This window comes from Ranitomeya imitator, chromosome 2, assembly GCF_032444005.1.
Source record: "Ranitomeya imitator isolate aRanImi1 chromosome 2, aRanImi1.pri, whole genome shotgun sequence".
NCBI classification, from domain to species: domain Eukaryota; kingdom Metazoa; phylum Chordata; class Amphibia; order Anura; family Dendrobatidae; genus Ranitomeya; species Ranitomeya imitator.
In genome coordinates this window covers 35,195,976-35,222,521 of record NC_091283.1, presented here as the reverse complement: position 1 = coordinate 35,222,521, position 26,546 = coordinate 35,195,976, and the positions used below count along the sequence as shown (strand labels likewise).

The 26,546-nt window shown below is 39.8% G+C and overlaps 1 protein-coding gene across 1 annotated transcript; it reads right to left on the bottom strand.

Annotated features, from left to right (window-relative positions):
* Positions 1-2,575: 2,575 nt before the first annotated feature.
* Positions 2,576-25,884, bottom strand: LOC138661618 (serine-rich adhesin for platelets-like). The gene is made up of 4 exons (XM_069746442.1): positions 25,735-25,884; positions 6,961-14,364; positions 6,783-6,880; positions 2,576-5,361 (listed from the first exon to the last, which is right to left on the bottom strand). The coding sequence occupies exons 1-4, from the start codon at positions 25,790-25,792 to the stop codon at positions 5,311-5,313; spliced, it is 7,611 nt and encodes a 2,536-aa protein (XP_069602543.1). The 5' UTR covers positions 25,793-25,884; the 3' UTR covers positions 2,576-5,310.
* Positions 25,885-26,546: the final 662 nt, after the last annotated feature.

The window sequence follows — 26,546 nt, the reverse complement described above, 5'->3', positions numbered from 1 at the left end:
CTGAACATTTTGCAGTGGTCTCTTAATTTTTGCCAGCGCTGTATAATAGATAATAGATAGATGATAGATAAATTAATAGATGATAGATAATAGATAGATGATAGATAATAGATAGATAATAGATAATAAATAGATAATAATCTACTATATAATTGTCTAAGGGTCACTTCTGTCTTTCTGTCTGTCCTTCTGTCTGTCTGTCTTTCTGTCACGTAAATCCCAAGTCGCTGATTGGTTGCGGCAAAACGGCCACGACCAATCAGCGACGGGTACAGTCTGGCCGCAAAATGGCCGCTCCTTTCTCCCCCAAGTCAGCGCCCGCTCCATACTCCCCCCGTCAGCGCTCACACAGGGTTAATGCCGCATAGGCAGCATCAATAGTAAAAAGATCTAATGTTAAAAATAACAAAAAAATAAAAAATCGTTATATACTCACCTTCCGTGGGCCCCCGGATCCAGGCATTTTCCACTCCTCGTGACACTCTGGTGACCAATCCACTCTTGGGATCGGAGCGTCGCGAGGAGCATCGGTAAACGCCTCGTCTGGATCCGGGGGGCCGACGGAGGGTGAGTATATCACTATTTTTATTTTAATTATTTTTTTAACAAGCATATGGTGCTCACATTGCTACATACAACGTGGGCCATTTTAGATACTACGTGGGCTGTGTTATATACTACATCTCTGTGCTATATACTATATGGGCTGTGCTATATACTATGTGACTGTGGTATATATTATGTGGCTGGGAAATATACTACATCGCTGTGCTCTGTACTATGTGGCCTGTGTTATATACTGCATGGGCAGTGTTATATACTACATCTCTGTGCTATATACTACGTGGCTGTGCTATATACTATGTCGCTGGGCAATATACTACGTGGCTGTGCTATATACTACGTGGCTGTGCTATATACTTCTTGGCTGTACACTACATACATATTCTAGAATATCTGATGCGTTAGAATTGGGCCACCATCTAGTAGATAATAAATAGGTAATAGATGATAGATAGAATAGATACATAGATGATTGATAGATAGATAGATACTGTAGATAGATAGATAGATAGATAGATTGATAGATAGATAAAAAAGAAAAAAGGAGGCAGCACTTCAATAAATGATGAAAAAAAGTGGACTTTATTAGCCCATATGGTGTGATCACACCATATAGGCTAATAAAGTCCACTTTTTTCATCATTTATTGGAGTGCTGCCTCTTTTTTTCTATTATTTATACAAATGGATTTTTGTTTGGAGGCCCTTGCACCCTGAATTTATCTATACGGTGCTGTCCCATTTTTCTTCTAGATAGATAGATAGTTAGATAATAGTTAGATAGATAATAAATAGATAAATTATAGGTAGATAGACAATAGATAGATAATAGATAGATGATAGATAGAAGATGATAGATAAATAATAGGTAGATAGACAATAGGTAGATGAGTAATAGATAACAGATAGATAGACAGATAATAGATAGATAATAGATATATAGATAGAGAGATGATAGATAATAAATAGATAAAAGATAATAGATAGATAATAAATAGATAATAGATCAGAACCCCTGATACAGAGCCCGGCACAGCGCACTGTAGTAATGTGTACCATACTTTTCTGCATACAGTGCGCTCGGTGCCAGTGTTTGTCAGTAATGTTTTGGGTATTACAGGAGAGAGCCCATTGTTTGCCATCTTGCTGAGTAACGTGTCCTTGTCAGATACACAAAGTGTTGGTATTTCTTGTATGACATTTTGGGTTTGTAGAGGAACAGGAATAGCACTGGAATGTGAGCTGGGCCTTATACTATGCAAATTATAGTTATCACCAACTTCCTCGTCAGTAAATAAAAACTAAATAAAAAGTGAAGATCACCAGGGCGGATTTACTCTGCGTCATTATATGTGATGACGCGAGAAGGAAAAACAATGACAATGATAATTTGTTTTGAAAGATGTTTTCCACAACCTTTATTTTTTTTAAGGAACGCTCCTCTCATCGAGATCACGCAGTAAGTTGTCATCTACAGAGGAACCCAATGGCAAATATTCCCCCTTCTTCACAGCACCATCACAGGTGTCCAATACAATACATTGAGTGTCTTAGTAATGAAAAGCGCGTTGATCCTCCAAACTGAGAAACGCTCCAACCGCTAAGGCAACAAGGTGATTTTGGCCACAGGTCAAAGAGCTAAAAAAAAAAATCACCATATGCTGTTACCAAATCGCAGCATAGTGCAAGTGAATGGGGAAATGTTGCAACGCAGAAGATACTGGAACGAGCAGCTTTAGTGGGTGAGTAGAAGAAAATGAATGTAATTGATAGGGATAGAGATAGGAGAGTCACTGTATAGCACCAGGGTGGGAAACAGAAGGTGGGAAAGATTGCTGCTTTCATTCTGCTACAGCGCCGCGATTCTCTCAATCAGTCTCCTCTTACACATCAATCTGTTTTTGCTTTTTGCATTTTGTTATATTTTTTGGCGTGAAATAGAAGTTTTTATACAGTATTGTATAGACATACACAGAATCTAAGAACAAAATCCAGAAAATTCCATTGTATGATTTTTACATAATTTATTTGCATTTTATTGCATGAAATAAGTATTTGATACAATAGAAAAACAGAACTTAATATTTGGTACAGAAACCTTAGTTTGCAATTTCAGAGGTCAGACGTTTCCTGTAGTTCTTGACCAGGTTTGCAGACACTGCAGCCTGGATTTTGGCCTCCTCCTACATACTGATCTGCTCCAGATCTTTCAGGTTTTGGGGCTGTCACTGGGCAACATTGAGTTTCAGCTCCTTCCAAAGATTTTCTATTGGGTTCAGGTCTGGAGACTGACTAGGACACTCCTGGAAATGCTTCTTACGGAGCCTCTTCTTAGTTGCCCTGGCTGTATGTTTTGGTTATTGTCATGCTGGAAGACCCAGCCATGACCCATCTTCAATGCTGTTACTGAGGGAAACAGGTTGTTGGCTAAAATCTCACAATACATAACCCCATTCATCCTCCCTTCAATATGGTGCAGTCATCCTGTCCCCTTTGCAGAAAAGTACCCCCAAAGTATGATGATTCTCCCACCATGCTTCATGGGTGGGATGGTGTTCTTGGGGTTGTACTCATCCTCCTTCCTTCAAAAACGGCGAATAGCGTTGATACCAAAAAAGTTCTATTTTGCTCTCATCTGACCACATGACCATCTCCAATGCCTCCTCTGGATCATAAAGATGGTCATTGTCGAACTTCAAACGGGCCTGAACATGTGCTGGTATGCGCAGGAGGACCTTGCGTGCCCTGCAAGATTTTAATCCATGATGGCATAGTGTGATACTGACAGTAATGTTTGAGACTGTGGTCCCAGCTCTCTTCAGGTCATTGCCCAGGTCTTCCAGTGTAGTTGTGCGCTAAATCCTGACCTTTCGCAGAATCATCCTTACCCCACGAGATGAGATTTTTCATGAAGCCCCAGACCGAGGAAGATTGACAGTCATCTTGTGTTTCTTCCATGTTCTAATAATTGTGCCAACAGTTGTTACCTTCTGACCAAGCTGCTTGCCTATTGTCATGTAGCCCATCCCAGCCTTGTGCAGGTCTACAATTTTGTCCCTGGTGTCCTTAGACAGCTCTTTGGTCTTGGCCATGTTGGAGTGTGATTGAGTGTGTGGACAGGTGTTTTTTATACAGGTAACGAGTTCAAATAGGTGCAATTAATACACGTAATGAGTGCAGAGTAGAAGGCTTCTTACAGAAAACTAACGGGTCTGTGAGAGCCAGAATTCTTGCTGGTCGGCGATCAAATATTTGTTTCATGCAATAAAATGCAATTTAATTACGTAAAAATCATACAAAGTGATTTTCAGGTTTTTATTTTTAGATTCCATTCCAGTAACACTGGGCTATTGAGAACATTTTAATTTGACTGGATTTTGGGTCCAGGATTTAGGAGCGACCAAAAGAGTCTGGGTGGGAAAGGTCGTTCCCATATTCCATACCGGGGTGTTTACAGGCCTAATAACACCAGCTGGGTTAGATCAGCAGTGTGTAGTTTCCGCTGGAGATGTGTTTGTTTGGTGAACACATTTAAAACTGCTTGATCTGATACTACCCGGAATACTGAGATTGGTGAGGCTGCTGCATTTACTTTGTTTCATTGTGCTTGAAGAAAGTACTGTTTATGTTATCCATTTGTACTGGAGACAAGCTGTTTTCGTTTTGGAGCTATACATTTTATGATGGACAATAAAATTTATTCTGTTTTGATATAAAAACCCTGCGCCGGTGCAAATCCAAGTGGCTACCAGATAGCTGGAACCCTACAAGTTGTGACAGCCCCATTAGAACTTAAAGAACCCAGACAGTTCTGCCATTTGATCTACAGTTTAAATACTTTTATAGTTTGATAGATTGTACTTTTTTGGGGGCGCAATACCAAATATGTATATTTTTATTGTTGTTTTCATTTTTTTAATTTCTTTATTTTTGAAGTGGGAAAAGGGGGAGTGATTTAAACCTTCTGCAAGCCTGCAGCTGCCATGGTAAACCATTGACAAAATTACCATCATTTTGGAAATAGGAGCTTGTACTACATTGAGCCAAGAGACAAACTCATATTATTTATAAGGTAAAATATGTAACATAATATATAACATCTTTATTTGCTTGCTTTGAATAGCTGCTTTATATGCATATAACACATATACAAAAATATATAGTATAGATAGCAAAAGTATTCATGACATTATACAAGCCACACCCTGATTGGCTATGGTGTTGCCAGCAATACCACTACTGACCATCAGAGGTGCATTTCAATCAAGTAATATTTAATGTAAATAATGTATATACACATATATTTATATATAATTATAACATGGTCCCTTGACCACCTGGATCCACCTTTACGCTGTCTTTTTATTTATTGCACCTCCACCCCCTGGCCAAGCTCCTTGGATCATATTTTACTCCAGTGTTGGCTAATGTTTTCCAATTAACATTTTTTTGAGGCTCTACAAGATGGGGTAACCAACAAGGGTTCCTCTGATTAAACCTTGTTGACAAGACATCCGTTGATGTCTAGAGGTGCCATGTAGGGAGCACCAAAGCTTCAACAATGACCCTTTTGGTATAGAGAATAAACTCTGGAGCCCTCATCACTAAATGTCAGTCATAGGTATTTGCCCACAAGAGGATGTTCTCATTGTCCAAAACATTGAACTAGTTGACCGATACTGTCTTATTTTTTCATTTTTTGCAAACATCCTTGTAGCTGATTTCTGACTATGGAGTTTCTTCCGCGTTAGACACTGACATTGTAGATCATGCGACGTCTTCTTAAGCTGTACACAGACTGTTAAGGAAAGAAAAAATAATCATATCAGTACTTTACAATAACTTTAATTTTTTTTTCATACAAGTCACTGCTCAGGCAGCTACAATTGATGTACCACTCAGCAGTTTTTGAATATTCCATCACCGTGCAGTCCTTGCCTGCTGGGCAGGGGAAGGCACTTTACTGTTATCAGTCCTTGCCTGCTGGTCAGGGGAAGGCACATTACTGTTATCAGTTTTTGCCTGCTGAGCAGGGGAAGGCACTTTACTGTTATCAGGTTTTGTCTGCTGAGCAGGGGAAGACACTTTATTGTTATCAGTCCTTGCCTGCTGGTCAGGGGAAGGCACTTTACTGTTATCAGTCCTTGCCTGCTGGTCAGGGGAAGGCACTTTACTGTTATCAGTCCTTGCCTGCTGGTCAGGGGAAGGCACTTTACTGTTATCAGTTTTTGTCTGCTGAGCAGGGGAAGGCACTTTATTGTTATCAGTCCTTGCCTGCTGAGCAGGAGAAGGCACTTTACTATTATCAGTCTTTGCCTGCTGAGCAGGGGAAGGCACATTACTGTTATCAGTCCTTGCCTGCTGAGCAGGGGAAGGCAATTTACTATTATCAGTCTTTGTCTGCTGAGCAGGGGAAGGCACTTTACTGTTATCAGTCCTTGCCTGCTGGTCAGGGGAAGGCACTTTACTGTTATCAGTCTTTGCCTGCTGAGCAGGGGAAGGCATTTTACTGTTATGAGTCCTTGCCTGCTGGTCAGGGGAAAGCACTTTACTGTTATCAGTCCTTGCCTGCTGGTCAGGGGAAGGCACATTACTGTTATCAGTTTTTGTCTGCTGAGCAGGGGAAGACACTTTATTGTTATCAGTCCTTGCCTGCTGGTCAGGGGAAGGCACATTACTGTTATCAGTTTTTGCCTGCTGAGCAGGGGAAGGCACTTTACTGTTATCAGTCCTTGCCTGCTGAGCAGGGGAAGGCACTTTACTGTTATCAGTCCTTGCCTGCTGAGCAGGGGAGGGAACTTTAGTATTATCAGTCCTTGCCTGCTGAGCAGGGGAGTGATATTTACTATTATCAGTCCTTGTCTGATGATCAGGGGAGGGCAATTTAATATTATCAGTTCTTACTTGCTGAATAGGGCATAGCACTTTAATATTATCAGTCCTTGCCTGCTTAGCATGGGAGGACATTTTACTATTATGAATCCTTGCCTGCTGAGCAGGGGAGGGCACTTTGTTATTCTGAGCCAATCAGAGCTCCCTTCACTTACCCCTCCCTACCTACTGAATGCAGTATCACAGACACAGAAAGAAAATGCAGAAACATCCCCCTCTTCCTCCTTATTCTAGTTTGTGGAACTGAGGATTTTTTGGGGGGACCACAGACTGCAGTAAGGTGAGGAACATTAATCCTTAAAGTAAACAAAAAGGACATAAACTTACCAAAAAGATTGTGGTAATGATTGCAATCACTCCAAGGATAACAGCAAGACATATTAGGATGATGCCCCAGAACGGAAAAACATCGGTCAAGGAAGAAGCTGTTAACAAAATAGAGAAAGTAGGGCTAATTATACAGTCTTACTAATTTCCCTTTTGTGTACTATCACAATCCACTTACCAGAGGTTGATTCTGTATTTGTACTTCTGGAAACTTTGGTTAATGTTGAAGTTCCACTTGTTGGTTGTTGGCTGGCACCACTTGAAGACACAACAGTATTGGAAGTTGTTTGTGGTTTCACACTGGTTGTAGTGCTGATAGTGCTGGTTCTTGTGCTAACTAGAGGAGTAGTTGTAAGTGTTGTTGTTGGGATAGAAGCAGTCACCGTAAGTGATGTTACTGTTGATTTACTTGCTGTAAGGCTAACAGTAGAAAAAGATGAGGAAGTCTTAGTGGATGCTGGTACGGATTGACTATTACTACTCTGGCTGGTAATTTGGGTGGTGAGGGCTGTCGCTGGTTTGGTTGATGAAGATGTGGAAGTGGATGGAGTACTGGATGAAGTTGTTAACTTGCTGGTGGAAGATGTCTTGTTGTTGGTGGCCGATGGAGTTACTGTGCTGATCGGGGTTGCATTTGCAGTGGTTGAAGCAATTGAAGAAGCCCCGTTGCTAGTATCTGTCCAAGTAGTTGAAGAAGTAATAGTACTACTAGTGGTAGTAGATGGCACAGTATTTGTTGATGTTGTACCAGGTATAGTGACTGAAGGGGATGGTGCAGTTTTGGGTGTAGTTGGCACGGTGAATGAAATAGCTACAGTACTATTTGTAGTTTGACTTTGGGTATTTTTCCCTATTGTAGAATATGTCATGGTACTTGCCTTTGTGCTGGTTGTAGTAGTTGATGCTGTAGAATTGAAGGATATGGTTGCAGTTGTTGCTGTATTTAGAGAAGTTGTTGCATTGGTTGAACTTGGAACTGTGTTGGCAAATGTAGAGTTCTGAATATTGGATGCCGTAGATTGGGATAATGTTTGGGATGAAATTGACTTTGTTGTGGTCAAAGTAGCTGAAGTTGCTAGAATATCATTAGTGATAGGCTTCTCGGTACTGACAGCAATTGTGGAAAATGATACAGTAATTCTGGAACTTGCATTTGAGTTGGTTGTAGTAGTAGATACTGTAGAATTGAAGAGCATGGTTGACTTTGAAATGATCAAATTACTTGAGGTAGATAGAGTAATATTAGTGGTAGGCTTCTGGGTACTAACAGGAACTGAAGGATATGGACGAGAAATTATTGACGTGGTGTTTGGGCTTTTTATAGTGGTTGATGCTGTAGAACTGTAGGGTATGGTTGTTGTGGTGCTTACAGTATATAGAGAAGTTGATACATTGGTTGAACTTGTTGCTGTACTCGTAAATGTGGTGTTATTAATATTGGATGCAGATGGAGAAGTAATGACATTGTTAGAAGATGGCTGGCTAGTGACTACATTATTGAATGACGTTTGATCAGTCCCTGCTGAACTAGAAAGTGTCTGTTGTTTGGTTGATGATACTTGACTACTGCTTTCAGTATTTGAAGCAGATGTTTGCCTTTGGGTTCCTGTACTGGAAGAAGGAAAAGCACTACTGGTAGATGGCTGGCTATTGTATCCACTGGAAGGAACTATTGTACTGAATGATGTTTTGTCACTTACATATGCACTAGAAGATGATGTTTGGTTGCTTGTTGATGCCTTACTACTGGTTCCAGTACGTGTTATTATTGTACTGCCAGATTCAGTTGATTGTAAGGTTGTTCCAGTATTTGAAGATGTAAAAGTGTTGCTGGAAGGAGGCTGGCTACTGGATCCACTGGCAGGGGCTGGAGTACTGAATGTTGCTTTGCCACCTGCAGAAACACTAGAAGATGTTGGTGGGTTGGTGGTTAGCGTCTCACTACTTTTTCTTATGCTTGATATTGCTGGGCTGCCATTTATAGTTGATTGCAGTGGTGTTTCTAAACTTGAAGAAGTGAAGTAATTGCTAGAAGATGGTGGGTTGCTAGATCCGCTTGTAAAAAGTGTATTGGTAATTGATGTTTCATCACTGACAGAAGCACTAGAGAATGTTGGCCGATTAGTTACTGGTGACTGACTACTGGTTTCAGTATTTGACATTCCTGGACTTCCTGTTACGGTTGATTGAACTGATGTTCCGGCACTGGTAAAAGTATAAATGTTACTGGAAGATGGTTGGTTAGTGGATAATCTTACAGAAGTTGTAGTACTGAACAATGTTTTGTCACTTACAGAAACACTAGAGAATGTTGACAAAATAGTGGTTGGTGGCTCACTACTGGTTCCAGTGCTTGATATTGCTTGGCTGCCAGTTATAGTTGATTGTAGCGGCGTTTCGATGCTTGAAGAAGTTAATTCTTTACTAGAGGATGGTGGGATGCTTGATCCACTTGTAAAAACTGTATTAATAAATGACGTATCACCACTGATAGAAGCCCTAGAGAATGTTGGTAGATTTGTTACTGGTGGCTGACTATTGGTTTCAGCATTTGACATTGCTGGGCTTCCAGTTACTGTTGATTGACCTGATGTTCCGGCAATGGGAGAAGTGTAAACGTTACTGGATATTGGCTGGTTAGTAGATAAACTGACAGAAGCTGTAGTACTGAGCAATGTTTGGTCACTTACAGAAACACTAGAGAATGTTGGTGAAATAATGGTTGGTGGCTCAATACTGGTTCCAGCGCTTGATGTTGATGACCTGCTAATTAGAGTTGATCGTAGTGGTGTTTCTAAACTTGAAGAAGTGAAGTCTCTACTAGATGATGGTGGGTTACTAGATCCACTTGTAAAAACTATAGTACTAAATGATGTTTCATCACGTATGTAAGCACTAGAGGATATTGTTTGGATGGTTGTTGATGCCTGACTACTGGTTTCAGCATTTAATGTTGCTTGGCTGCCAATTACAGTTGATTGTAGTGGTGTGAAGACATTACCAGAAGATGGCGGGTTACTAGATCCACTTGTAACTCCTGTAGTACTGAATGGTGTTTCACCACTTACAGAAGCGCTAGAAAATGTTGTTGAGATGATTGTTGGTAGCTCACTACTGGCTTCAGTATTTGATGTTGATGAGGTGCCAGTTACAGTAGATTCTAGTGGTATTTCTGTACTTAAAGAAGCAAAGTTGCTACTAGAGAATGATGGTTTACTGGATCCACTTGTAAAAATTATAGTACTAAATGATGCTTCACCACTTACAGACGCACTGGAAAATGGTGGTATGTCGGTTCTTGGTGGCTGACTACTGGTTTCAGTATTTGAGATTGCTGGGCTGCCAGTTACAGTTGATCGAATTGTTGTTTCGCCACTGGGAAAAGTAACACTACTGGAAGATGGCTGGTTAGTAGATAAACTGGCAGAAAATGTAGTACTCAACAATGTTTGGTCACTTACAGAAGTACTAGAGAATGTTGGTGGCTCACTACTGGTTCCAGTGCTTGATATTGCTGGGCTGCCAGTTGTAGTTGATTGTAGTGGCGTTTCGATACTTGAAGAAGTGAAGTCATTACTAGAAAATGGTGGGTTGCTAGATCCACTTGTAAAAACTGTATTAATAAATGACGTATCACCACTGATAGAAGCACTAGAGAATGTTGGTAGATTGGTTACTGGTGGCTGACTATTGGTTTCAGCATTTGACATTGCTGGGCTTCCTGTTACAGTTGATTGACCTGATGTTCCGGCAATGGGAGAAGTATAAACGTTACTGGATATTGGCTGGTTTGTAGATAAACTGACAGAAGCTGTAGTACTGAGCAATGTTTGGTCACTTACAGAAACACTTGAGAATGTTGATGAAATAATGGTTGGTGGCTCACTACTGGTTCCAGTGCTTGATGTTGATGACCTGCTAATTGGAGTTGATTGTAGTGGCGTTTCTAAACTTGAAGAAGTGAAGTCTCTACTAGATGATAGCAGGTTACTAGATCCACTTGTAAAAACTATAGTACTAAATGATGTTTCATCACTTATGTAAGCACTAGAGGATATTGGTTGGATGGTTGTTGGTGCCTGATTACTGGTTTCAGCATTTAATGTTGCTTGGCTGCCAATTACAGTTGATTGTAGTGCTGTGAAGACATTACCAGAAGATGGCGGGTTACTAGATCCACTTGTAACTCCTGTAGTACTGAATGGTGTTTCACCACTTACAGAAGCGCTAGAAAATGTTGTTGAGATGATTGTTGGTAGCTCACTACTGGTTTCAGTATTTGATGTTGATGAGGTGTCAGTTACAGTAGATTCTAGTGGTGTTTCTGTACTTAAAGAAGCAAAGTTGCTACTAGAGAATGATGGTTTACTAGATCCACTTGTAAAAATTATAGTACTAAATGATGTTTCACCACTTACAGATGCACTGGAAAATGGTGGTATGTCGGTTCTTGGTGGCTGACCACTGGTTTCAGTATTTGAGATTCCTGGGCTGCCAGTTACAGTTGATTGAATTGTTGTTTCGCCACTGGGAAAAGTAACACTACTGGAAGATGGCTGGTTAGTAGATAAACTGGCAGAAAATGTAGTACTCAACAATGTTTGGTCACTTACAGAAGCACTGGAGAATGTTGGTTGCTCAATACTGGTTCCATTGCTTGATATTGCTGGGCTGCCAGTTATAGTTGATTGTAGTGGTGTTTCGATACTTGAAGAAGGGAAGTTGCTGCTAGAGGATGGTGGGTTGCTAGATCCACTTGTAAAAACTGTATTAATAAATGATGTTTCACCACTGACAGAAGCACTAGAGAATGTTGGTAGATTGGTTACTGGTGGCTGACTATTGGCTTCAGCATTTGACATTGCTGGGCTTCCTGTTACAGTTGATTGACCTGAAGTTCCGGCAATGAGAGAAGTATAAACATTACTGGATATTGGCTGGTTTGTAGATAAACTGACAAAAGCTGTAGTACTGAGTGATGTTTGGTCATTTACAGAAACACTAGAGAATGTTGGTGAAATAATGGTTGGTGGCTCACTACTGGTTCCAGTGCTTGATGTTGATGACCTGCTAATTGGAGTTGATCGTAGTGGTGTTTCTAAACTTGAAGAAGTGAAGTCTCTACTGGATGATGGTGGGTTACTAGATCCACTTGTAAAAACTATAGTGCTAAATGATGTTTCATCACTTATGTAAGCACTAGAGGATATTGGTTGGCTGGTTGTTGGTGCCTGGCTAGTGGTTTCAACATTTATTGTTGCTTGGCTGCCAATAACAGTTGATTGTAGTGGTGTGAAAACATTACCAGAAGATGGCGGGTTACTAGATCCCCTTGTAACTCCTGTAGTACTGAATGGTGTTTCACCACTTACAGAAGCCCTAGAAAATGTTGTTGAGATGATTGTTGGTAGCTCACTACTGGTTTCAGAATTTGATGTTGATGAGGTGCCAGTTACAGTAGATTCTAGTGGTGTTTCTGTGCTTAAAGAAGTGAAGTCGCTACTAGAGAATGATGGTTTACTGGATCCACTTGTAAAAATTATAGTACTAAATGATGTTTTACCACTTACAGAAGCACTGGGAAATGGTGGTATGTCGGTTCTTGGTGGCTGACCACTGGTTTCAGTATTTGAGATTCCTGGGCTGCCAGTTACAGTTGATTGAACTGATGTTTCGCCACTGGGAAAAGTAACACTACTGGAAGATGGCTGGTTAGTAGATAAACTGGCAGAAAATGTAGTACTCAACAATGTTTGGTCACTTACTGAAGCACTGGGGAATGTTGGTGGCTCACTACTGGTTCCAGTGCTTGCTATTGCTGGGCTGCCAGTTTTAGTTGATTGTAGTGGCGTTTCGTTACTTGTAGAAGTGAAAATGTTACTGGATGAGGGTTGGTTACTAGATCCGCTTGTAAAACCTATAGTACTAAATAATGTTTCCCCACTTACAGAAGCACTGGAAAATGTTGGTGAGTTGGTTGCCGGTGACTCACTACTAGTTCCAGTATTTGATATTGCTGGGCTGCCTGTTATAGTCGATTGTAGTGGTGTTTCGATACTTGAAGAAGAGAAGATGCTACTAGAAGATTGCAAGCTATTAGATATACTTGTAAAAACTGATGTACGAAATGATGTTTCACCACTAGAGAATGTTGGTGAGTTGGTTGTTAATGGTTGACTACCAGTTTCAGTTCTTGGTGTTGCTGGGCTGCCCGTTACAGTTGATTGTAGTGGTGTTTCAATACTTGAGTAAGTGATGACATTACTAGAAGATGGTCGCTTACTAGATACACTTGTAACTCCTGCAGTACTCAATGATGTTTCACCATTTGACGAAGCACTAGAGGATACTGGTAAGTTGGCTGTTGATGGCTCACTACTGGTTTCAGTACTTGATGTTGATGAGCTGCCAGTTATAGTTGATCGTAGTGGCATTTCGATACTTGAAAAAGTGATTTCGCTACTAGAGGATGAAGGTTTACTAGATCCACTTGTAAAAACTGTTGTACTAAATGATGTGTCACCACTTACAGAAGCACTAGAGGATGTTATTGAGATGGTTATTGGTGGCTGACTACTGGTTTCAGTATTTGACATTGATGGGTTGCCAGTTACAGTTGATTGTAGTGGTGTTTCAACACTTGAAGATGTGAAGATAGTAGAAGATGGCATGTTACTATTTCCATTAGTAGGAGCCTCAGTACTGGTTGATGCTTGGCTATTTACAGTAACACTAGAGGAAGCTTGTAGGATTGTTAATGATCCTTGACTACTGCTTTGAGCATTTAGTGTTGATATACTGTTGGTTACAGATGATTGGACTTCAGTTACTGCACTTGAAGTGACAACGTTACTCGATGAGGACTGGCTACCAATTTCTGCAGTAATGACTGAGCTGCTCAGTGCCGTCTGACCACTGGAAGATGGAATGCTTATTGTTTTTGTGCTTAATGGCAAAATGGATGCTGAATTTGAGGAACTGAAGGTGTTAGTTATAATTATTTCAGTTGAAGGTGATGCTATTGTAGCTGTGCCTGTTTGACTACTTGGTGATGGTGGACTACTGGCCTCACGACTGACTGAGGATGCTAAGTTTGTGGTGGATAGCGATTCAGTACTGGTTGCTCCAGTAGATGATTGCTGACTTGTGCCAGGAATAGATATCAACTGTGTAGTTGGCCCAGTATCAATGGTCACTGCAGCGTTTGATGGTGTAAATGCTGTGCTTGTTGCACCTATAGTAGGATTAGTCGTACTAGAAATGACTGATGAGTAAGGGGATGTACTACTTGTTCCACCAGTAGATGTAGTAGATGTAGCCTCAGTGGTACTTGTGGAAGCACTGGTCACAGTAGTAGATGTAGTTCTAGAATTGCTGGTTACAGATGGCACGGTGCTGGTTGTAGTGCTGGTTGTGGTGCTTGATATTACCGCCGTGCTCGAGGCTGTTGTTGATGGAGAAGCTGACTGTATGATATCTGTTATCTGCTGTATCAAATTTGCAATAGTTTGAGCAATTGCATTAATAATACTTTGTAGCACTGAAAGAAATGGATTTGTTGACTGTGCTTCAACAGGGGGCACTAGGAGAGAAAACAAATTAGTAAAATAAGTTAAAACATCGTGAAGAATATTGAGTGCTCAGAGTTTATTATGTGTGAGTAGGGCGGCTTAGATACTTCAGCTGAGTTATGGTTGCACCCCCTTGTCATTACAACTAGTAATGAGCGAATACATTCTGCAGTATTGTTACTCGAATAGTACGGTATTCAGGCTATTCGTTACTCAGCAAGTAATTAGGCATTCGCCTTAATATATTTGAGTGACCCGCCCAGCACGTTTCGCGCTTTATTTGCAGCCAATGAGCATGCTGGACTGGATTACCAATCACAGTAATGCCAGCGCCATGTTTGAGGACATTTTCTGTTAGTACAATAAACCTCATTTCAAGGCAGAAACATTACTGTGTCCAACAGTTATTAGATATATGAATCTGAAATAGCTGTTGCAAAAAAAAAAACATTTTTATAAAGCATTAAGCTTAAGATTAATAGGGGTGCCCAAACTTTTTCATATAACTGTATGTTATTGCAACAGGATCAAGAGATTCTGCAAGAGGACAGCATGTCCAAAAATTACTACCAAATATTGAGTGCATATATCTCAAATATATAGTGATATAACAAATAATGCAGTTAAATCAGTGATAGTTCAATCACCATATACCTCCATGCATTTAATCCCCAAAAATTCATTGTATGGTTAAATAAGAGGGATAGTTACTAGTGATGAGCGAATATACTCATTACTCGAGATTTCCTGAGCACGCTCGAGTGACCTCCGAGTATTTTTTAGTGCTCGGAGATTTAGTTTTCATCACCGCAGCTGAATGATTTACATCTGTTAGCCAGCATACGTACATGTGGGGGTTGCCTGGTTGCTAGGGAATCCCCACATGCAATCAAGCTGGCTAAGAGATGTAAACCATTCAGCTGCGGTGATGAAAACTAAATCTCCGAGCATCAAAAATACTCGGAGATCACCTGAGCGTGCTCGGGAAATCTCGAGTAATGAGTATATTCGCTCATCACTAGTAACTATCCCTCTTATTTAACCATACAATGAATTTTTTTGGATTAAATGCATGGAGGTATATGGTGATTGAACTATCACTGATTTAACTGCATTATTTGTTAAATCACTATATATTTGAGATATATGCACTCAATATTTGGTAGTAATTTTTGGACATGCTGTCCTCTTGCAGAATCTCTTGATCCTGTTGCAATAACATACAGTTATATGAAAAAGTTTGGGCAAATTTCTACTCTCAATCTCTATATATTCTATTACTATAATTTTTTTTAATTGGTTGCCCTTCTCACGGTCTCTTTAAGCATATAGCCTGATGTTGATTTTTTTATTGTGCACTTGGACCTTTTGGTACATGAATGCATTAATATGCTCCACACAATTCTTCAGGTTTCAGCCTTACACAGAATAATAATATGAGTAATGAAGCTTGCTTTATATCTATATATATAATTGTCTAAGGGTTTTTCCGTCTGTCTGTCTTCTGTCTGTCTGTCTGTCTTTCTGTCTGTCTGTCCTGGAAATCCCATGTCTCTGATTGGTCGAGGCCGCCAGGCCTCGACCAATCAGCAACGGGCACAGCGACGATGATGTCATAATGGTTGCCATGGCGACGATGATGTCATAAAGGTTGCCTCAACCAATCAGCGACGGGCACAGCATGGCGACGATGATGTCATAAAGGCTGCCTCGGCCAATCAGCGACAGGCACAGTCTGCTGCGAATTCGCCTCGACCAATCAGCGATGGGCACAGTATCGACGTAGATGTCATAATGGTTGCCATGGCAACAATGATGTCATAATGGTTGCCATGGCGACGATGATGTCATAAAGGTTGCCTTGACCAATCAGCGACGGGCACAGCATGGCGACGATGATGTCATAAAGGCTGCCTCGGCCAATCAGCGACAGGCACAGTCTGCTGCGAATTCGCCTCGACCAATCAGCGATGGGCACAGTATCGACGTAGATGTCATAATGGTTGCCATGGCAACAATGATGTCATAAAGGTTGCCTCGACCAATCAGCGACGGGCACAGTCTGCCGCGAATTCTGGAATCATCATTGTCCATATACTACGGGGACATGCATATTCTAGAATACCCGATGCTTGGCGGCCTCGACCAATCAGCAACGGGCACAGCGACGATGATGTCATAAAGGACGTAGAAATCCTACGTTTCTGATTCAGCGACGGGAACAGTATCGACGTAGATGTCATAATGGTTGCTATGGCGACGATGATGTCATAAAGGTTGCCTCGACCAATCAGGGACAGGCACAATCTGCCGCGAATTCTGGAATCATCATTGTCCATATACTACGGGGACATGCATATTCTAGAATACCCGATGCGTTAGAATCGGGCCACAATCTAGTATATATATATATATGTATATATACATATATATATATATATATATGCTGCTAGTTCAAAAATCTTACCCACACATCCCTTTATAAAGGGTAATAATACCTCTGTTAGCATACGCCATATACTGCTCACATAAGCAGCACCCCAGTAGTTGGGCAGAACCCAGGCTACAAAATCTGTGTCTGAGGGTGAAGCCACTGGCCCTTCCCCTGTGCTACATCCTTCCCACTTTGCTGTCCAGGGAGGAGGTGCTGATTCCTCCTGTCCACAACCAGCAGTTGCACAGACACAACAGTCAGCAACCACATCCAGTTCTTTGTCCCAGGACAGCGTTCAGTTGTCCCTAGTCAACAAATATGTCTGTTCACGAATTATTAGATAGGGCATACATATTTATTAGCACTTTACATTGTACGGTGCAGGACAAAGACCATTGCTGACTATTCCTTGCTAAAAAATTAGACTTGTGTCTCTTTATTAAACAGTCGCTTCCCTTACATTTCCTAAATTTGGGTCCTTACAAAAAAAGGTGGTGGTGGTGGGGTATTGGCCAGTTTCTGTACATTTTAAGCACATCTAAGAGACTGGGTTATTACGCTCCACAGACCCATTCACGCTGCAGCCTTACACATATTGGATCATGGTCATTGCCACTCTAAGGCCTTTACCTGAGCTCTGTAGCACGGCCTGTCACCTGAGTAATACGCTCCACAGACCTCGTCACTCTCTGGGATGACATATCCTGTGATTACTCCATTGTTGTTCAAAACCATAAAAAAAACAATTCTGCTTGGTTGGGTAGTTTCCAGAAGAAGTGCGTAGGCTTGTGCAGATTGGTCAGTGGCACTCCTGTCTCTTTCCCTTGAGGAGGCTGCTTCCAAGTAAAATGAGGCTTGTATACTGTATGTTCCTGACATGGGTTTCAGGCCTGGCAGACTGAGCACAATACAGACCCTCGCTTCTTACCCTGTATTCAGAATTTAATTCTAATGCTTTTGGTGTCTGTTAGTTTCCAATTTCCTGACATTAATCATACAGCTCCCCCAACTCCAGTGTTATATTCACCTTACAGCGGCTTCACCTGCTGTGACAGTTGTTCCATTGGGATCCGTTGGCCAACATGACCCATGGAGCTCACAAAATGCAGGTTTCACGGCACCTGGTTGCCCTCGAAAATTGTAAGCGAGGGCAACATAATGACATGGCGGTGGACGTGGTGGTGGTGGCGGGCAAAGCTCAAAATTCAAATGGCCATGTTTTAGCTGGCATTGTAAAGTGCTGGGGAATATGGATTCCGCTATCTGGCTAACAATTTGGAATGAGAGAGGGACCTCCCAAATGTAGGAGTGAGAGCCCTCCGAAATGTTATAATAAAAACTAAAGCCAAAATGCTCCGTGTGACCATATGCTTTATTTTTATTTTGTGTTATATACATGTAATTATGAAGGAAAAAATGTTTCTTATCATTTTTCCCTTTAAAAGAAAAGATAAGTTTGGTTTGGTAGGTCATGTTAAGAATCCGTAAAATTGGCACAATAGTCTGACAACATTATTCCCAGATGCCATATGTGAGTCAGAAAGACATGCAGGCATCTTCTCCACGCTGTTCCCTTTTTAATTTTTAGCTCTTTCCCATCCATGTCAGCCTTTTTCCCATGCCCCCAGACATGTTGGTCCAGCAGAAAAAGATTAGGCTTTTCCATTGACTTGCATTAGATTTGTTATTTGGTACGAATACACGGATATTAGAATTTATTTGCGCCGATTTTCCCGAATACGAATATTTCACTATATGCTCAAAACTAATTACCAACTGCCAACTGTCAACCAGCTCTTCCTAATGGCATTTTACATGACTATCTTTAGGTCACCATCTCATTTGGAAAGGAATCAACATCAACCTTCAATACAGTCCAGAGTCATTCTTAGCTCTGCGAGATACCATGGCTACAATCTGGTCTAATTATATAATGCACTTACAGTTGATTATAGTCATGGAGACTTAATCAGAAAAGCTATTCATATTTGTTCTCAAAATGAAGAAATACTGACTGCAGCGAAAGTCCATGTTGTTTTCTGGTTAGGCTGGGTGCATAGTACGTCCCAACTCAGCATCGTGGGATTCTAACTACTGCAAGTATCCCCAAACAGAATTCATACAGTTTTCTGCCGAAACTATTGACTTCAATGGGTCAAATGGAGTCTACAAATATCTGAAGGAACGTCCCAGTGTAGAGGGATCATCATTATTCTCATTTGTACATGGAAACACGAGAAGCAATGGAATGAAACTGAAAGGGAGACGATACAGATTCGATATTAGGCTGGAGTCATGCTAGAGAGGAATACGGACGAGTGTTAATCTATGGGGCAGCTCCCATCATCCGTTTTTTCTCGGCCGTATTATACGTGCGAGTGAAATCGCAGCATGCTGCTATTAGCACCGTATATCGTCCGAGACTCGCCAATGCAAGCCTATGAGTACGAGAAAAAAACAAAGAACACCCGGACCATCAGTTTGACTTGCGAGAAATACGCAAGCATTTTCCTCATTTCAGCCCATTGAGCCATTAAATTCAATGGGAAAAGCATTGAGAAATACACATCATACGGATGGCATACGGATGTCACATGGATACATACTGTAGATGCGAGGAAATTAGCATCCTCGCATTGCAAACGTTTTACATACAGATCACTTTTCGGGAACATTTGTGCGATTCTCGTCCGTGAAAAATGGACTGATTTTTTATACGTTATGTGTGACTCTGGCCTTAGAAAAAACTTTTTGACAGTGAGGGTGATCAATGAGTGGAACAGGCTGTCTTGAGAGGTTTTGAGTTCTCCTTCAATGGAAATCTTCAAACAGAGGCTGGACAGAGATCTGTCTGAAATTGTTTGGTGGATCCTGCATTGAGCAAGAGGTTGGACATGATGACCCTGGAGGTTCCTTCCAACTCTAACATTCTAGGATTCTACAATTTTAAACTTTAGGCTGTTTGACCTTTATTCCTGGTGGTGTCCATCTTTTCAGCTGTACACAATAATGTAGTCTACCATGTTATTGTATCCAGCTAAATAGACGGACTTTTATCTGTCACGTCTAAATTAATGACTCCATCGATAGGACACTATTTTTTGTATATTCATAGGGAATGCTCCAACTAAGTGCTGATCAAGGACCGGGATGTTGTGTGAACCCAGTCTTACCTAAAACATTTGTACCAAAATGGTCATGCAATTTTGCATAGCTAAAGACCGATTCTATGAGGGTCTGATCCCATTAGGTTCCATATAAATGGATGTGATGGTCCAATTAGCAACAGATCTTAATGGATCCTAATGGATCTTGATGACTTATAATTGGTTTCACAGGTTTCCATTTTTCATTGGATAGAGTAGCGCAGCGAATTATGTTATACTGCTCATCAAGAGTAATGGAAATCTGACACCAGTGTGACCAGATCATGAAGTCATGTCAGGGGTGGACATTTCGTTGATGCAACCCATGAGGTAGGGGGCCCCATTTTCACATCTAAAGCAGATGATGAGCTATTGGACTGCAAAGGGGCCACACATTATTTTTGCACAAGGGTCCGTTTCTGTCTGTGTCCCCCAGTGTGTCATGTTGTCCAACCAGTTACACATTGTAGGCAATACTATACATTCACGTAGAGAGAAAGCTGATAAGATGTGCAAATAAGATGGCTAACCAAGGTGAGGCAGTAAATACAGATGTAAGCAGGCATGCCGCGGTCTGTTACTCAATGTATGGCCTTCAATATTTGCACTATGAGGTCGCTAACTCTGTCAGATACCCGATGAATGGCCGCGGAATGCTGTTAACAGTAGTGATGCTACCGAATTTTCTAAGGAGTCACACTCATTTGTACCTCGTTTGCTTTTTTCACTACTAGTAAATAATTAGGAAAAAACACCATAATATTCCTTGCTTTCTCCGGTTCCATCAACAAAGTAATCACAGACCCCCTCTCCACCGACAAAATTTGAAGAACTGTTGCGGGAAAGTTAAGCTTCCCTCTCCTGCGCTGCTAACTTCGTCTTTATGGATCAAAACTATAGAGTCATAGTTGCTTTTTTAACTCTTTGGGGCAAAAAAAATACAATTTTTATATAATTATATAACTTTTTTCTTAATGTAAACAACTTTTGACATCGCTCACAAAATTATTTGCATGGATGATCATTTGCAATCATCCTGTCCAGCGATGGAATGGTGATCGTGGGACGTCACTTTTGTATCTTAGAGTGGATCGTTATATGCAGCCTATGGTTTTGAGCTAGTTTTATAATTCTAATGTTCAATTGACGCTTGGCCACCACTTTAACAGCCACATTAAGAGTAGGAGATGCTAACACTTTTTTAACTTTATTCTTTCTCATATGTTAAGATAATCAGAAGAAACTAGAATTCCAACCCTTCAAAAATGATCAAAAACGCAGCAAGAAAATGAGTAAATCAACTACCTCTAAGTATTGTAACTACTTGTCACACATCATTCACTAGAATCGAGCATTCTAGAATTAATAAGAAACTTTCAAGCACCAAATGACCAATGACAAATCATTAAATGATGCAACAATAGAAATATATCACCAATTCGGACTTATGTAAATAGGCAGCCGAAAGAAGAGAACCATATGATATTAAAAATTAAATCTTTATTATAAATAATTAAAATACAAGTAAGAGAAAGGCACTAAAACAAATAGGGTTATACTTATAGAGAAGTGATTTCTTGTACTGGACAATGATGATGAAAATATAAGGCACTATACCTGAGCACAATAAACCACTGGATAATGGGGAAGGATAGATTAGGAGTCTCCCCTCACCCCAACGTACGTTTCCCCCATTGCTTCTTCCGGGGGCGAACCCTTGTATAATACATTACTATGTAGGATTGTGTATTCATTGGTATGTTATGGGATGTTATATGCACCCATCTAATTAACCTTTAGCCACATTTCTGTATGCTTATGCTTGTTTGCACAATCCCCTAGTCCTATATTATTAGGCATATTTCAGCATGTGGGGATACAGTTAGTTAACCTTTGTACATGTTTCTATATATAACCCCTGCTGGAAATATTGATATATATGGATTAACTGGGTGCTTTGTTCACCTTGGATAAGATTAGCATCCCCCTTCTGGACATTTTGCTATATTTGTTTTAGTGCCATTCTCTTACTTGTATTTTAATGATTTATAATAAAGGCTTAATTTCTAATATTATATGATTCTCTTCTTTCGGCTGCCTATTTACATAAGTTCCAAATTTGGTTATATGTTATTTGAAGTGCCATAGCTTGCTTTATATGGACTCAACTGGATAAATTAACAATAGAAATATACTGAATTAGGGACATTTTAGGACAAAAGTAAAAAATTGAGTCTCCAAAATGAAAATCTAGGAGGTATGTAATGGACCAATGACGGATAGATAATATAGTTGGCCAATAACCATATGGGGGACTCGAAGGAAGAATACATTATACACAATTTTCCCACTTGGACATTTTAAACCATAATTTATCAGGCTATAGGCCTCACCCTGACCCCAAGACTTTGAAGCACCTTACAATAACTCAGTGTTAGAGGCGTAATAATAATAATAATAATAATCTTTATTTATATAGCGCCAACATATTCCGCAGCGCTTTACAGTTTAACAGTTTCAAACACAAAAGTCATAAGTAACAACGTTAACAATACAATAATTAAAGCAAAATAAGCCGACCCTGCTCGTGAGAGCTTACAATCTACAATGAGGTGGGGGAGATACAAAGTACAGGTGTGTATTTACAATGATGTATTTACAATCATGGTCCGGCCATCTTCAGGGGGTGGGGAATAGATGGGGATAGTGAATGGGCTACACACACACACAAACATAACATAACTTTGATTAGTGAACGTGATAGGCCGCTCTGAACAAATGAGTCTGAAGGATTTGAGCGGCAGTCAGTGGAATTAATTAATCGTTTTAAAAAACGAGGATATCCCCCTTCAGTGTTGGATGCCGCTTATGAAAAAGCAAAGGCTACCAATGTTTCTATGTCCTTGGGGAAAAAACCCCAAAAAAAGTTTGTCTTTAGTTTCAAATTCGGACCGCTTGACAATCACATTAGATCAGTCATACGTAAAAATTGGCAGATCCTGAGTCAGGACAGCGATCTTAAAGAAGTGGTAGAAAGAGGCCCCCTTTTTGCTAGTCGTCGGAGTAAAAACATCAGAGATATTAGAGTCCGGAACCGTTTCAGGACCAATAGAAATAATTGGCTTACTGATAGCGCACCCACAGGTAATTACAAATGCGGGAGTTGCAACTTTTGCAAATATCACCATACAGGAGATCAAGTGAGGGTGGGCCATATACAACATACGGTACGAGACTTTATATCTTGTAAAACCTCTCACGTCGTATATATTCTTTTTTGCCCCTGCCGAGGTTTCTACATCGGCAAAACCATCCGCCCCTTGTTTATTCGCATTAGAGAGCACTTTAATTCTATAAAAACAGGGAAGGGTGCCCCGAGGTTGATAGATCATGTTCGGACTCACCATGCGGGAGATGTTCAATCTTTGAGGTTTGCAGGTTTAGAGCGTGTCTCACTGCCAGAGGGAGGAGGAGATCTGTGTCGTCTGTTGTTGCGTAGAGAAGCCAGGTGGATTCTGCGCGCTAACGCGGCAGGACCATCTGGTTTTAATGAAAAAGTCGACATGTCTGTATTTTTGTAAATCTTAGTCTGTCTGTCTCCAATTGTGTATTCAGTTTTCTAGATTGTGTTCTACGTCTACTGTTTTTAATTATATGTTGTTTTTAATTTTCACATTATATTTGTTTGAGCATTGGAGGGGAGGAGTTTGAGACTAGATCCGGTCCATATAATACTCCTCCAGCTCACTCACCATTAGGACCCGTTGAAGTGCCAGTAAGCACGAAACGGCCGTTGTCCATGGCCGATCCTGCCCCTCCCTGCTGTCCACTTTCTATGTTTCAATAAAGTGATGCATACCACACCAGGGTAAGTGCGCTCCTATTTTTTCTTATTTTTCTACTTTTGGACTCTGCATATGTTTCTGGAAGCGGCACCCCTGATCCATTTGGTGTGGAGGATACGTTCAGCCCATTTTTTCCTGCTTGGTGTTGCACTGTTTGGTCGGTGATTTGGATTTATCAGCTGTGCAGTGATATATGTGCGTTCTTTGTTTTTGGGCCGCTCTGAACAAATGTGTTTTGAGCGAGCGCCTAAAACTATGCAAATTATGGATGGTCCTAATATCTTGGGGTAGAGCATTCCAGAGGATTGGCACAGCACGGGAGAAGTCTTGGAGTCGGGAGTGGGAGGTACGGATTAGTACACTTTAGGCTTAAAGAAGTCTCACCTAATTGGGGAATAAGACAAGTTTTTACCGGAGCTCCCAGAATTGCAAGTTATTCTCTGTCGTTAGAAAGGAGATAACTTATTGATTCAAGGGGGTCTGACAGCAATTTCAAAAATGGGGATCCAGAACCTGAGAAGGTGGCTCTTCAGATACCTTCTATTATGGAGAGGAAATGTCCATGCTCCATCTATTGTCTATGGGACTTCTGGAAATAGGGGAGCAAAGAACTTGGCTTTTTCTGGCAGTTCCATAGCCAAAAGATGGAACAGAGATGGGTCATGTGCCCCTCTGATTCATTCAAGATGGGGCTGCAGAACACTGTTCTTGCTCTACCGGACCTTTTATTGGGGGATTACTGGGGATAAGGGATAGGGTTCAACCTATGACTGTGAAACTATAAATCTTATGATTGTCAGAGTCGGCTGAGTGTTCAGTGTAATAGCTATATCCATCTCACTGGTAGAGGGAGGAATACGTCCATAGTGAAGCACTGGGATTATTAGTTTTCTTTGTATTGTGTAGAGACCTATATGCGTGAGTGATGATCAGAACCACCAACATAGCAGGTGACACAGTTGGGTCTCCACTACTGGACATTTCTAAGCTACTTGTTAGAAAACCACACCAATGAAAAAAGTATTCATTATGAAGTCTCTAAAGTCTAAGAAATAATTACTATTACTCTTTACCTACAAAAATATTATAAAAATAAAATAAGTAATTTCTAAATATACAGTAGTGTTAATCATGTCATACCATGGAAATAAAAGGAAAAAATTATAAATTGAATATAATAATAGTAAGAATAATAATAACAATAGTAATAATAAAAAAACTATCTGTAATAATAACAATAATGATAAAAACAAATCGATCTATAACAATAATTATAATAAAATAATATATCTGTAATAATAATAATAATAATGATAATAATAAAAACAAACAGATCTATAATAATAATTATAAAAATAATGAAATAATATATGTAATAATAATAAATAATATATCTGTAATAATAACAATAATAAAATAATCAATATAACATATATGTAATAATAAAAACTAATACAGTTCTAATAATAGAAATCATATTAAAATAGTGTCTGTAATATGAATAATAATAAAATATCTATAATAATATGAACTTAATTGAGCATCATACATACGGTAAGTGAAATGCGATAAAGAATAGTGCAATATAAAATCATATTTTTTAATTCGCTATAGTAAAATGGAATTTAATAGAGTAGAATAAAATACCATATAATTAAGGTAATCAAATATTTAAAATATAACATAAAATAAAAAAGCACACAAAATAAATTATAATATAAAAATATATATTAATAAAATAAAGTAATACAGTATATAATAAAAAATTAAATACAATCCTTCACAAAAAAATAAATTGAATACAAACAATAAAAATAATAATAAAAAAAACTATGAAACAAGCACAAAAAATAATTAAATGCCATTTAAAATAAAACAAACTGTAACATAATAAATACATATTAACAGAAAATATGATAGAATATAACAGGAAAAATTGTCATTTCATTTTCTTACCGGTCAGTAACGTTACAATCCCCAGGATAATCAGTCGTGTGCTCCATGCAGTATCCATGGTTAATAAATATTAGATAAAAGTATTGAGACAGCAAAAAAGTCAGATGGAGCAAGAAAATAAATATCCAGAAAGGTCCTCCTGGAGGTAAAGTGTCCAGAATATGTTCTCCCTCTACCTTTATGTATCTCCATACATGTATGAAGCAAAGGTCACACGTATATATATACATTAGGAGTTATAGAAAGCAGGGAGTGCACCAAGGTGTGTGATCAGTGACCTCATACATGATAATGAAAAAGTAATGTACGGCTTTGGGTCAGATATCTAAACACAGGCTAGTTAGAGAGAATTTATCATGTAGGAAATGAAAGTAGAAGCATGGAGTAAGTGGGATTGAGTATGGAGGTCTTAGGTTGAGAATTCCTTAATTGTTTTCTCCAAAAAGTTTTAAAATGTTCAATGTTTTTTATTTTAAATATTTTATTGACACAAATAATTGTAGTAAACCCGCTGTTGCCTTTTTAGTCTTGGATGTTCGGGGTGTTGGAATGTTGGGTCATCTCAGTCAATAGTCAGTGGTGATCCATTTTGCTTTGGCTCATCGTCAATGAGTTGAGTAGGAGTTATCGCCTTTCTGTAACTAACTCTCTTTTTTTGGGTAAGACTATGTAAGAATATATAGGTCCACATTGAGGATCAGGACCACAAACTTTTGTGATGAGTAGGATTTTTAGATGTTGGCCACCTAACAATTTGAGTCTTGGGAATTCAAGGTTGATTTTAAAGAGTTGTCCTCCATTTTTTTTTATTA

What these genes read in the sequence shown, in the direction of transcription:
- LOC138661618 (XM_069746442.1), bottom strand. Translation starts at nt 25,792, where the DNA reads ATGGATACTGCATGGAGCACACGACTGATTATCCTGGGGATTGTAACG. An exon ending in AAATACAGAATCAACCTCTG is followed by an intron (nt 6,881 to 6,960) that starts GTAAGTGGATTG and finishes TTTTGTTAACAG; the next exon opens with CTTCTTCCTTGACCGATGTT. An exon ending in TCATTACCACAATCTTTTTG is followed by an intron (nt 5,362 to 6,782) that starts GTAAGTTTATGT and finishes TTTCCTTAACAG; the next exon opens with TCTGTGTACAGCTTAAGAAG.